General features: G+C 34.5%; 1 protein-coding gene across 1 annotated transcript in view; it reads right to left on the reverse strand.

Moving 5' to 3' along the window:
* Window positions 1-14,941, reverse strand: part of LOC128217866 (WW domain-binding protein 11-like) — a 35,908-nt gene that overhangs the window by 6,883 nt on the left and 14,084 nt on the right. The window contains exons 13-15 of the mRNA XM_052925299.1: window positions 14,744-14,892; window positions 12,373-12,514; window positions 10,263-10,403 (exon numbers count right to left, since the gene is read on the reverse strand). Of these exons, the coding sequence (XP_052781259.1) occupies window positions 10,285-10,403; window positions 12,373-12,514; window positions 14,744-14,892 (410 nt within the window). The 3' untranslated portion in view covers window positions 10,263-10,284. The remainder of the gene's footprint in view (window positions 1-10,262; window positions 10,404-12,372; window positions 12,515-14,743; window positions 14,893-14,941) is intronic.

Consider the following 14,941-nt stretch of genomic DNA (forward strand, 5'->3'; position numbering starts at 1 on the left):
CTGCAAACCAATGATAAAATATTGCTGACAAAAGATCAGATCACAGATGTTCATATTTATGTTCAAAAAGTAAAGTTACTAAAGGTTTAAGAAAATTGCATAAAACATCAATTTTTTAACTTAAATATATAAATCTGCGATCTAATTTTTTGTCAGCAGTCTTATATCAATGGTGTCCATGCATTTTCACAAAAAATGGCTTGTTCCAAGATAAAAAATAAAAAAGTTGTCAAAACGTTCAATCTGTGAGAGTGCAGCTTTAAATCTGTTTGGACTCTTTTTGCAATGTTTGTGTTTGACCATTCTCATTTAAGCTGCACTCTCACAGATTGAGCATTTTAACAACTTTTCAATTTTTTTTGTCCTGAAATGAGCCAAATCTTGCAATAATGTTTGAAAAACAGTGATATAAGACTGCTGATAAAAAATTAGATCATAGATTTTAATATTTACGCTTGAAAATTAATATTTTATGGCTATAGGCATTACTTACGCTTTAAGAAAAATTAAAATTGCAGTAGTTTCCCAAACAATTAAGATCTGTTCTATTGTGTGTTATCCCAAATGACTGATTTGAAAACGCTGATGCCAGAATCAGCTGATTCTGAGACAAAAAATGAAAAAGTTGTCAAATCGGTCAATCTGTGAGAGTGAAGCTTTAAGGGCAACAACTAAACCACAAAAACATACGCCTATGATGTAGATTGCTTTGAATCTGTGGTTTCCTTATTATGCAATGTTTGTGTTTTGACCATTCCCATTCAGGCAAACAACCACTCCATAGTAGCATACACTAATGCTGTACATGTTTTGAATCTGTGCTGTCTTTTTCGCAATGTTTAGTTTCAACATTGTATATTTAACGATTGTGGGAAGAAAGTTATGATAACTTATACTCAATCACTCTTGCTGGCACGAGATTTCGCAAGTGTTGTAATGTGTTGTGGGGGGAAAAAAGGGAAATCCGGTGTAAACCTACTTGTTCAGCATGGTGACCACTAACAAAACTCACATGCGCCCAGGCCCAAAAATAAACCCGGGTCACCTTGGTGGGAAGCGAGTGCGAGTGTGCTAACCATTGCTCTAACAAGAAAATCTAACATTTCGCAATGTTTGTTTATCATCAATTCTCGAATGGGTCAGTATTTGAGATGTCGTAATGATTATATAGAGAGAATATTACATGAGAAGACATTCAATATTAACAAGTTTCATATTAAATGACAGACCACTAATGGTATATTCTATTTCAAGGGCTTCCTGCAAGATTGTAGTAAGTCCTTATTTTAAGTCAAGAAGTAACTGCAGTCTTGCAGGCAGGCCTTGATAAATACTTATTATGTGATTTAAAATGCTTAAAACATAAAATATTGCTACATATCACATCCACTTTCAACACTTTTTATTTATGATGTCACTTAAAAAGTTATTTAACTATATAATAATATAAGAAAATATATGAAATGATGTTATTCCATTATGGTATTTACAATATTAAAATCACTTATAACCATTATGGTATTTACAGTATTAAAATCACTTCACATCGAGCTTTCATACAATAAACCTGAACATGAACTTTGTTTACAGAAGGTCATAATAATACAAATGTGACCAAACAAGTGTAACAACTTGACAAACATGAAATTCAAACTAGTATCAACAGGAAAGTGCAGTGTCCTTATATCTAAGTTTGGAATAACAATTTAATGGTTGTGAGAGGCTGTTACCAATAATCCCTGAATGTTATGCCGGGGACCCAGGGGGCCGAGTCATGCCCATTGGTGGGCCATTACAGCTGTTTAAGCTCCTGGTTTGGGGGCATTTTAAAGCCCAAGATATCTCGAGCAGTTGTTGTTATGAGTTTAAGTTTGCTTTTTTTTACCTAGGACACAAAATATCTCAGAAGTCAATGAATCCATTGAAGATTATTCTTCCTAAGTAATGTAAGTTTGAATTTTAGAAAAAATTACACCCTCACATAACCAAAACCACCTACAGCAGTGCACTCCCGAAGGTTCGCAGACAATAACGGTAATTATTCCGTATCCAGCACGGATATCCTACAATACACATAAATATTTATCAACTCGTTACAACAATAAATCAAACGTTCAATATGTACTTTCAAAAGAACTCATTCATCAGATTCGATTCATTGCCAATACAGGACATTCATTGATCACATTTGAAGTAACTCTGTCTCCAAGACCAATCATGCTATTGGATCTTACCGGTGTTTTTAATCATGATGTACAAGAACTGGTTCATAAAAAAAACTCATCAATGGAAAACTTTGCTAAGATCACATTAACATGGACCGATGATTAAGTTTCAACAATCATCTTCAAAGGGACCAAATACAACATCATTCATTTCATCTTTAAGATAAGAGCACTGATCGTTTTTTAATTTAATTAATTGATGTGAAACTTATCAAACTAGAGCTGTCACAGGAGTGACGAATGCCGCCTGGACACAGGAATGGCAAACCATTCCTTTGAAAAGAGGCCATAACTCCAAGGTTACTGCACACTGCATCTTCTTTTATCATGCATGTATTGTTTTATTTAAATCTGTTGAGTAATTTAGAAGTTACACTGCTGACAAGAAAAACTAGCCTTTCATGAGTTATCGTGCGGAAACCATTTTTTTTTTTTTAGTTACAGTGACCTTGACCTTGGCCCCACCAGCCCCAATATCGAACTTGACCTGTATCTTCTGATGTTACACCTGTCTACCAAAAATTGTTCAAATCTGTCAAGCCTTTCATGAGTTATCGTCCGGAAACCGTTTTTCTATTTTTAGTAACAGTGACCTTGACTTTGGCCCCACCAGCCCCAATATCAAACTTGATCTGTATCTTTTGATGTTACACCTGTGTACCAAAAATTGTTCAAATCTGTCAAGCCTTTCATGAGTTATCATCCGGAAATCGTTTTTTTATTTTTAGTAACAATGACCTTGACCTTGGCCCCACCAGCCCCAATATCGAACGTGACCTATATCTTCTGATGTAACACCTGTGTACCAAACTGTATCTTCCGATGTTACACCTGTGTACCAAAAATTGTTCAAATCTGTCTAGCCTTTCATGAGTTATCATCCGGAAACCGTTTTTCTATTTTTAGTAACAGTGACCTTGACCTTGGCCCCACCAGCCCGAATATCGAACTTGACCTGTATCTTCTGATGTTACACCTGTGTACCAAAAATTGTTCAAATCTGTCAAGCCTTTCATGAGTTATCGTCCGGAAACCGTTTTTCTATTTTTAGTAACAATGACCTTGACCTTGGCCCCACCAGCCCCAATATCGAACTTGACCTGTATCTTCTGATGTTACACCTGTGTACCAAAAATTGTTCAAATCTGTCTAGCCTTCCATAAGTTATCGTCCGGAAACCATTTTTCTATTTTTAGTAACAGTGACCTTGACCTTGGCCTTATCAGCCCCAATATCGAACTCGACCTGTATCTTCTGATGTTACACATGTGTGTCCAAAAATTGTTCAAATCTGTCTAGCCTTTCATGAGTTATCGTCCGGAAACCGTTTTTCTGTTTTCAGTAACAGTGACCTTGACCTTGGCCCCACCAGCCCCAATATCGAACTTGACCTGTATCTTCTGATGTAACACCTGTGTACCAAAAATTGTTCAAATCTGTCAAGCCTTTCATGAGTTATCGTCCGGAAACCGTTTTTCTATTTTTAGTAACAGTGACCTTGACCCCACCAGCCCCAATATCGAACTTGACCTGTATTTTCTGATGTTACACCTGTGTACCAAAAAGTTTTCAAATCTGTCTAGCCTTTCATGAGTTATCATCCGGAAACCATGAAAACCGACAGACCGACCGACCGACAGACCGACCGACAAGCTCACTCCTATATACCCCCCCAAACTTCGTTTGTGGGGGTATAACTATATGATCTTGTTTATATTTTTATGATTTTGTTATGTTGAAAATATTGCATAATTATCATTAACATGAAGAATTATCACGAAATCCTTCACCAGTCAAAACACCCCCTTTTTTCATTGGTTTTGATAGTTAAATCACTGTGTGCAACTTAAGATTTGATACAAATTTTAATCTGCATTTAAGTGTCGTCTGGTTTTCACAGTTTACTGTGATTTGATTCTAATGTAAGACAGCCACCCCAAACAATATTCGATCAATTGCAATAAAATGACATTTTGTTTAAAACAGTTAAACATGAAAGCAGCAGAAACATGTCGAAACAGAAAAGAAAATGTAAAAAACTGCAGAAATTTTCTATCTGTCCAAAACAAGTTTAAGCAACAAGGAAACGCACCAACGCTTTGTCTAATTGACGTGACACTCAATTAGAGCCAGCCCGACCTCAATTATTACCTTCTAAATTGTTTAACAAAAGAATACATTAAATCCCATGTACATTTGGGTTGGCCAGGGCTATTAGCAGGCAGTTGTATGAAACTGAATATCTCTTTCGTAGTCAAAGTTAGCCAAAATGATCATTGATTGGTCAATTTAAATCCAATAATTACTATCAATCAATAAAAAAAGCCAAAAGATAACCTGTGGACAACTTATTAAAGTTCATACAATTGGATGCCAGTGAGTAATAAATCTCTCCATTGGTTTAACAGTTATGAATATTTATACTGGGGTGGTCAAAGTCATTGTCTATTAAATAGCAAGAAGGTACGCTAAAGTTAAAGGCAAGATTTATTTTACTTTATTATGATGAACAATTAACATATCAGCTCCGAAGAAATTTTATAGCGACAAACTTCCATTAAGAACAATTGACCATTCCTGAGTAATGACCCTGGCAGTTAAAATCATGAAGAAGCTCCATAGGAGGATCGATCCATGGACCTTCCAATCTGAAGTCCGATCCAACGCATAACCACTTAGGACTTTGATTATGGACAACAGGCTCCAAAAAACAATAATTATAAAAAAGACCTTATATTTCTCCAACTGTTTGATAATGTATATGCCTTTGAAACTTAAGGCCTAATGACCATGCAAAACTTGTCCCTGCATGAATGATTCAGCATTTTGAACATGAATGTTTCTTTTTTTGGCACCAAGTCATTTGGAGAAATATAAGCATTACAAATAAACTGATTACAAGCACTATTATCCAATCATTTCCCAGGTCAAGTAGGCTGAACAATGCCCACATTCAAACTATTAAATTTATATCACCTTTATTCAATGACATCGTTACAATTAAAGTAGTCTGACCTGCTGAAACTTGAGATTTAAACGCTAATTGGTAATTTATTCTATTGATAAAATGCTGATAATAAAATTTTCTATTCAATTAAGTCCACTTAGGTTTTCCTGTGTCCTTGCAAATGTCATAAATAGTAGGTAAAGACATGTTTTACATTGAAATGTTCTGCGGAAATGGGTGTTAACTTTTAATTGTTCAGATGAATGCAATGACATTATTCTTAAAACTGCAAAATCCTTTGATGCACTATCAAATATCGGCTTTGCGATAGGCAGTCAAGAAAAAACATAGGGATAGCTTACTTTTTGTGTTATATTGATGAAATTTTACATTTTGGGTTTAAAGTACAGGGAAACATACCACAATAAAAAAATATGACAAGACGAGACAAAATATTGAACAAGAGCTGTCACAGAGACAGCGCGCTCGACTATTCCGCCACTTTTCAATGTAAGGATTGAAACGTTTAGGCGAAACATGCTGAGATATTAACATAAATGTGGTTCCATGCAAAATTTTAACGAGAATTTCTAAGTCTAATAATAAAGGGCCATTATTTGCAAAATACAGTTATTTTACTTGGTTATTCAATTAAGTTGGGTGGTTGAATACCATTGTATAAAGTCTCAATGTAATACATCAAATAGTTGCTGAGATATTATCCTATGTGTGCTAACGTGCAAGACCTTAACCAGAATTTCTATGTCGCATAATAAAGGGGCAAAAATTATATATTATAGATGATAGAGTTATCTTACTTGATTAAATAAGAATGTTAAATAGATGGAAGCCTGTGTGTTAAGTTTCAATGCAATACATGATGTATTCGCTGAGGTATTGACTTAAAAGTGGTTACATGCAAAACCTAAACCAGAATTTCTATGTCGAATCAAAAAGGGGCCATTATTTTAATTTAATGCAAACTGGAGTTATCTTACTTGGTTATATAAGTAGATTGGATAGTTGAGTACAATTGTAATCTCAATGTAATCCATCAAGTAAATGCTGAGATATTAACCTATGTGTGCTTACATGCAAAACCTTAACTAGAATGTCTAAGTCAAATAATAAAGGCCCATAATTTGCATTTTATTCAAAAAAGTGTTGTCTGGGAAAACATATCTAATGTTTGAATGCAATACATGATATATTTGCTGAGATATTGACTAAAATGTGGTTACATACACAACCTTAACCAGAATTTCTAAGTCGAATAATAAAGGGCAATTATTTTGCATTAACTGCAAACTAGAGTTATCTAACTTGGTTAATTAAGTAGGTTGGATGATTGAGTACCATTGTATCAAGTCTCAATGCAATACCTCAACTAGTTGCTGAGATATTAACCAATGTGTGCTTGCACGCAAAACCTTAACCAGAATTTCTAAGTCAAATAATAAAGGCCTATTATTTGCATTAAATGCAAACTAGAGTTACCTAACTTGTTTAATTGAGTAGGTTGGATGGTTGAGTACCATTGTATCAAGTATCAATGCAATACCTCAAGTAGTTGCTGAGATATTAACCTATGTGTGCTTACACGCAAAACCTTAACCAGAATTTCTAAGTCGAATAATAAACGCCTATTATTTCCATTATATTCAAATAATTGTTATATAACTTCATGAATTTAGTATGTAAGATAGTTGGGAATACATATCCAAAGTTTCAATGCAATAACTGATGTATTAACTGAGATAATGACTTAAAGTTGCTTACATGCAAAACCTTAAACAAAGTGTGACGCCAACGCCGACGCCGACGCCAGGGTGAGTAGTATAGCTCTCCTTATTCTTCGAATAATCGAGCTAAAAATTCATTGCAGTGTCAAAATTAAATGATAAAATTGAACAACATGAAAAATAAATGGATTCATATACTTCCTAACTGTAGTCTTATACTAACATTACTTGTCAAAACCAATCATTCTTTTGATTTTATTTTCTTTTACGAAAACCAGTATGTTTATCCTCATATCCTTTCTTGATTTTACTTTTATTCAACATTTTATTATTCTTAGATAAAATGACACATCATTTAAATAACTTCTTTGTAAATATATAAGTGCAAATAACTCAAAAACGCCTTCTGATCAAATATCATCATATCATGATATGTATTTAGTGATTTTATTCAATACCAATATATATAAAAAAAATGAATAAATGAATAATCCATTGACATAAGAATAAATGCGAATAAAGTGTGGCAAAACTAATCAAGAATATAAATCCAGGATAGATAAATGAAAAAAATATCCATCCAGGATCTATGATATTCCTTTGTTGTAGGCTGTGGGTATATATATCCACCTACGATCCACTACTAAATCTTAGACAAATGGCTTTAAAAAAAAAAGTTAGTTTATGAGTGGATTTGAAAATAAGAAATATAATAAGAAAAAAACAAGAGCTCTAAAATTTGATGTCAACGCTTATCACATTTTTCTTCATTTGATCTACTGGCATCACTCGACAAATATTAAGGCAAAGTTACGGGACTTGCTTCACATACATGTGCCTTTTAGAAATGGTTGACATTTACCGTAAGTGCTACGCACTGATAGTGACATCAACAACACCACTAAAAACATGAACGATAGACATCAACACTCGTAATATCATGCCTTTTTGAATATGTCACATACATTGTAATTTCATTTACATCTTTAAGGAAAATTCCATGATTTAGATTTAAAGGCTTTGCTATGCTTATGATAAAACATTTTTCAAGCTTTAAGTTGGTCAAAACACATGTAAATAGTTATGTTTAATTTCACACATCAACATTCCCTACTTAATCTTCAATTAATGAAGGGAATATATCATAAATATTGATATAACTGCAAGGGTCATATTATGATAAAAAGCTGTACAATTTTAAGTGGTGAGCACCAAGTTAGTCAGCTAAAATGTATTGATTAAAGATTATCCAGCCTAAATACCCGTTAATGTGGATTTAACCCTCACAGGGGAAACAACCACTAACCTAATAATGATTAATACAACTCTTAGCTACACCATAATATTGACAAAGGTCAGTTGCTTATTAAATGTTAATGGAGAAATATTATGTTGTTACCATTGTTTTATGATTATGATGGTCAATGACTGGATACTCTTGAATATCAATAAATTGCTGACTTGACCAACAGGGGCATATCCAGACATACACCAATATGCCCGGGCATATGAATAAGTTTTGGTTGCCCATAAAAGACATGTGCTTATATCTCCAACTTTGGAATTAAAATTGAAGACTAAAGTTATAAGATTTGTATAGTAATTATACCAACACCATTTTACTCATTAAATTTAGGTTGGCATTAAGAGTGCTTGAAACGGTTCTTCAAACTCAATCTACGGTGGGGGACACTTATCCCACTCTCACCCCATAAAACATTTAGAGACAACCCAATTATGAAAGACATTCACATATCCATGGCTCTCAATGGTGTACAATTCAAAATGCTTCAGAAACGCCCTTGGCTAATACTAGGTCAGTAGGATTCATTAAATATTCACGGTGCATTCAGTCTTGGCAATATGCAACCTTATATTATTTCTATTGGTAAAGTCTTGATATGAAAAATCAATCATTATCATATGAAATTATAAAAAAACGTAATCTGATGAGGTATTAGATTTCAAACACATTACCAGTGCATTCAATTAGATGTTATCTATCACTATTTGCTCTCAACACTTATGCCTTCTATGCACTGGTATATCAAATACCACCATGCAATCAAGAGCTTCTTACATTTTGGGAAGGGGAACATATCATTTCAAATACAGCAAAACAAATTAAATAATATTAACATTACAAAGCTTATGATTTTTCTATTTTGTTATGTAAATTCTAAAAAGTGCATAGAAGAGCCCACTTTAAAAAGATTTTATTCACCCCACAACAGTTGAACTCATTTAGTTATATTTGGGGTAATGAGAATTTTATTATAAACTCATATATAGCATGCTATTTCTAGTTTGTACACACTTGTTATAGAATATATAATTATTCTTAGACAAATTCACATGTTTGAAGCTGAAACATTTCAAATTTTATTAACTAAAGGGAAACAACCCTTAATTTGGAGATAATTACTAAATATCTATTGTGGATATTTACCATTAGTTGCATGTATTGGAGATATTTACTACATATCTAGAATTCTCAAGAAAGCCTACAGCTGCATTTATCAAATGTTATTGTTACAAATCAAATTAATTCTATTTTTAAAATATGGTTATTTCTGAAAACAAAATTTTCAATAATTTGTACATTGCATCTTAAAGCTTATCTTATCTAAAAAATCACTGAAATCTATAGTAGCCTTGAATCTTGTATTTTAAAAAAAGAAAAGAAAAAAAAACGCTCCTCCACTATTTCCATTTAAATATTTACCTATCATATTAGGTTAACTTATTTCATCTATTAAATGCACTGAAATCTACAATAACCTTGAATATTGTACATTTAAGAAAAAAGAAAAAATCCCTTTCTCCAATATTTCCATTTAAATATTAACCTTTCATATTAGCTTAACTCAGCCAAAAGTATATCTACCTCACATGTTAACTTTAACATTCTCAAAGAATGCCTCGTATTAATGTTAATTAATTAATAGCCATTCTAAAAAAATGCTCCAATTCCATGTTAACTTTTGCATTCTCAAAGAATGATCCATTTCATTTTAACTTCCCCATGCTCAAAGAATGCCTGTATTTATGTTAACTTCCCCATGCTCAAAGAATGTCCGTATTTATGTTAACTTTCCCATACTCAAGAATGACCCTATTCCACAATGAATTCCCATGCTCAAAGAATGCCTGTAATTCATGTTAACTTCCCCATGCTCAAAGAATGCCCGTAATTCATGTTAACTTCCCCATGCTCAAAGAATGCATATTCCTGACATGTTGACTATCCCCTTCTACAAGCATACCCTAACCTCACATTTAAACAATCCCCTGCTACAAAAATGCCAGTTACTGTGTAAACTCTCACTGCTCAAACAGTTGCCCTACATCTTATGCAATCTATCCTCTGCTACAAGAGATTCTCCATTTCCCGCATAAACTGGTCATAGGCATCGTCTTTCTTTTTGCCAGGCTGCTGGGCCGCCGGGGCCGGTTTTGGCGCCACCAAACGCCTCTCTTCTTCCTTCCCTGAAACACAAAAAATGATCACAAATTATGCTTCATGAAATTTTAGCTTGGGAAACTCAGTTGAGTATGACAAGAAAGTGGTATGGCCTTGCGCCATTTACCTCAAATGGGGTCTATGCCATTGCATGGTTCTTAATTTCAACAAGCCCGATTTCTCAAAACTTCTCAAGTCCCCTATAACAGGATTGAGCCAAACCCAAAATATCTTTTTTGTATTCTTTGTGTACTGTTTAAATTATTAAGAGTTTGTGGATGTTAAATGAAAATCTCTTTTTTGTTTATTACCATAAATTAATTTTTGATGTAGTAAAATGAACATTAATTAAGATATTTGGCTTTATAAAATAATCTACTTTAGCTTGTTTCGCTTAAAGATGCACTCTTACTCCCAGATAAGATTGACCACTATTAATAATATCGTTTTAAAATTCCAAAAAACGATGAAAAAATGTCGAAAACAATGGTTCTTGTGAAGGATACCGAGTTTAATGTGAAAGAAATGAGCAGAAAACACGGTATTTCTACCTTATGAGACGATAGTAGATCACAGTAAATCTTTTAGCACTCACCAATCATTTAATATTTTTTCGTGTTCAGCTATTAAATACACAGGAACAATCGTGTTATCAGTATTTAATATTTTTAAAAAATGCATTATTTAGTTAGTAGTTAAAAGTTTATCACTCAAAATCAGTGTTTGTTATACATGTGTATGCACTGATTTTGAATAAGAGTGTCACTTTAAGGATTTGGCAAGTGGATTCAAACGCTTGTCTGCTTTTCTCAATTGATCAGGGAACAGAACAGTTTTTAAATCCAGAGTTAAGGGTCTTGCTACATATTGTATGTGTTTTGTTACTGGTAACTGGTAACAGCAGTAACAAGTATCAGGTTCACATCTTGAAGATTTATAAGTCATGCCCAGGGTTCAAGTTTGAGCACAACATAAACAACAATTCCAATGACAGGCACACCAACACTTTGAAAATATTGTGGATTCTTCTTGTTGTTTTTTTAAACCTAACTACTTGTTAAATGGGAGATAGTTGGACAATGAGTTTCATCTTTCAAGTGGTCATTTAAATAAATAAATATTGGTAGATGAGAGGTTATAATGACATTGAATGGCAATAATATGTTCCCAACATTCAATATAAAAAAAATATAAAAAACGTATGCTTTCAACCCAAAGCTACCCATCCTTGTCACTAAGAATAACAATTTTCATTTCATAACGTAAAAAAAATGTGCTGATGATTAACAACTTTTATTTCAGGGAAGTTTAGGATGCGATGCATTAGCAGTTTTCAATCTCTAGAATCACCGTGAGGGGAAAGTGAAGGGAATGTCTCACAGTAGGATGCCATTCAAAAGAACATTAAATATACCATGTAGGTTACATGGAGTTCAAAGAAATATTCAAAATGGGAGGGAACCACTCTGCAGTGTATTTCTTTTCATCTTCAGAAAGAAGAGAAATATCAAACATATATATTTTGCAAATATGAGAACATAAACCGCTTGGAAGCATTAAATACATCCAAAAGGTAACCAGTCATTGAAATTAGACTTTGGGTGAACAAGATCAAATTCGGTCACTAGTGCTTGGCATCAACATTCTAAACAAGCCCTGCTATATTAAATCCAGAATTTGAGCAAGCCCAGATAGCATTTTACAAGTGCAGGGCTTGCGAGCTTGTGCTAATTTCGACCACTGGGTATTCACGGGCAACCCTGTCACCCCCCTCCCTCACCCATTAGCACAAGCACAAGCAGTATGTATTTTATTTCATTCTTTTTTCAAGAATCACAATGTTATATTGAGTTTCCAGAAAGGACAAGCAAAAAGTATGAAAATAGTGCTCTCAGTTTGATGGTTACTGTTTATTGATATAAATGGTAGGTGCAATGCTGCCAGCAGCGGCAGCCGCAGTAGCCAGAAATAAATAACGACACTGTTTTCCCTCACCTTGCTTTTTCCCCTTCACTTCCTTCGCTGACCGCTTGACCTTGAGTGAAGTGGGCATGAAGCGTGTGACGTCGCCAATGGGGTTCTTGATCTGAGGCTTGGCTGAGATGGTGGCAGCATCCTTCTTCTGTTCTGATGGGGCCTATTGGTGAAAACAAGATTAGTATAGGGTTGTTTGGTAAAAATAATGTATGTTGTTCCAGTAATTTTGAGTTGTAAAATAGTTTGTGTGATATCACCAATCAGATTCCTAGCTTGGCCGAGATAGTGGCTGCATCTTACTTCTGTTCTGATGGGGCCTATTGGTAAAAAAACAAGATTAGAATGATATTATTTTAACTTCTGTTGTTTCGTAATAATATGGTATGTTGTTCCACTAATTATGAGGTGTAAAATAATATGTGTGACATTGCCAATCAGATTCCTGGCTTGGCCGAGATAATGACTTCATCTTCCTTCAGTTCCATGTGTGGAAATAGGAAGATAAGTTCTCCTGAACAAAAGCCTGTCTGGAGCCATATTACAGAAGCATCTATACAATTAAAATCATACATTTTCCGTAAATTTAACAATTTCCTTAACTGTTGTATTCTATATGAAGAAAGTGTTTTAAGCTAGTCAATATCAAACATTTTTCTACTTTCAGTGTCAGTCCAACGCAATCCCATCAATAGTCTCCATAAATTTTTCCTATATGCCAAGTTCAGTCCCAATATGTCAACCCTAACTTAAGTTATTCAGTACCATAGTTGAGTGTGACGCTGCCCTTCTAACTGCCCGCCCGCCCACTCGAACAATGAAGTTTCTCTCTCTAATAACTAGGTTAGTAGCTGGACAGACACTAATTCAGGAATGTGATTGACCAGGCAGCTGAAGAGATGTAACCATTTCAGATAGGCGTTTTGGGGCTGCTTTATGCCTCCAACGAGGTGAAGCACCCCTCCGAGAGGCAAAACTGTCTTTTTTTAAACCTTTTTCGCGGGCTCACCTGGCACCAAATTTGAAGCAAACTGGTGTGACAATACTAACAACAAATAAGGTAACATCCAGTAGTAGTCATTTAACATTTTTTTAAATATAAAAAAAGTTTTTTTTAGGAGGGAGGGGGTGGGGGTGTACATCGAGCCATCTAACCAACGTAATCTGCTGCCAAATCACATCCCTGTAAATGCCAGGTGTTTGACACAGCTTCGGGGTCATTTTGAAACCCTTAATCAAGAGTCTTCCATTATACAGTCCCAGGGACCAGGGAGTAATACTTTTTGTAACTGTTTTCAATCTTTGATAATCTTTGGGTATCGGGGTTATAGGTGAACTAGGAAATTACGTATATGTAAGTATAAGTATTTCCAACCTTTGATCATAACAGTTGCTATGGTAATGCACTCTTAGGTCTATATTGCTGATTATTAATAACAAGGATGAGTCTAACATAAGGTATCATTAAAAAAATACGAAGCAACTCCTTGTTTACCAATAAGCACATATTATTGATTGATAGTGTACATGTTGCAGTCCCTCACTTTACTAATCAGCACATCATATCTGTTGATAGTAAACATGTTTGTTATCCCTCAAAGACCGACTCATGTAATACTACACGTACAAACTGTCAACACAAATGACATTGACCATGCTCAGTTGTATTTTCTTTTTAATATCAAACAAGCAGAAACCACCAAGATTTTACAGATTACCCGATTTCTTTTAATCCATGCCTTTCAGTGCTTGATTGAAAATGAATGGTGGATTACATCCCAATAAACTCACAGCTATGGAACAGTATTTTTATCGAGATAGAATAGGGGAAATTAAACTTGCAGAATAGAGCATAACTTGGCTCTGCATATCAGCAGCTAAGAGCTCTGCCTAATGTTTCAGACAACTCATTATTCTCTGGTTGATATACCCAAGAACACTTTGTGGTAGTTTCATAATGCTTGGTTAAGCACAGCCGATACTTGGGTACTATTGAAAAACAGAATGGATCATCCCTTACAACAACATTTGGTCATCATTTTGTCTGTAAGCAAACACATTACACATATGAATACCTACCACATGGTAGTTTCATAATGCTGGGTTGAGCGCTGCTGATATTTGGGTACTATTGAAAAACGGAATTCATCATCGCTTTCATAGGCACTTACAACGTTACAATATTTGGTTATTTTATCCATAAGCATACACATTACACATATGAATACCTACCTAATGTGTTAGGTTCAAAATGCTGATGATATTGGGTCTCTGTTAAACATCAAAATTGATTATTGCCCCCATCAAAGACACGCTATCCATTTTCATTTTCATAATCATTATCATCAGCTTAACCATATTAAGAATACATATTGAACTCTATCCAACCTACCTTTTGCGGTAGTTTCATAATGCTGGGTTGAGCGCTGATAACATTTGGGTTCTGCAGCGAAGGTGGTGCTACCCCTGGGGGTAGAGGCAAGGAGGCCAGCATGCTGGGAGGCCCACTTTGAGGTCGAACCATACGCGGAGGTGGCATACCTGTAATTGAATAATGAAGTGAAAGAAAAATCCCCCAAAATGAATATAT

This window comes from Mya arenaria, chromosome 2 (genome assembly GCF_026914265.1).
Source record: "Mya arenaria isolate MELC-2E11 chromosome 2, ASM2691426v1".
Taxonomy (NCBI): Eukaryota; Metazoa; Mollusca; class Bivalvia; order Myida; family Myidae; genus Mya; species Mya arenaria.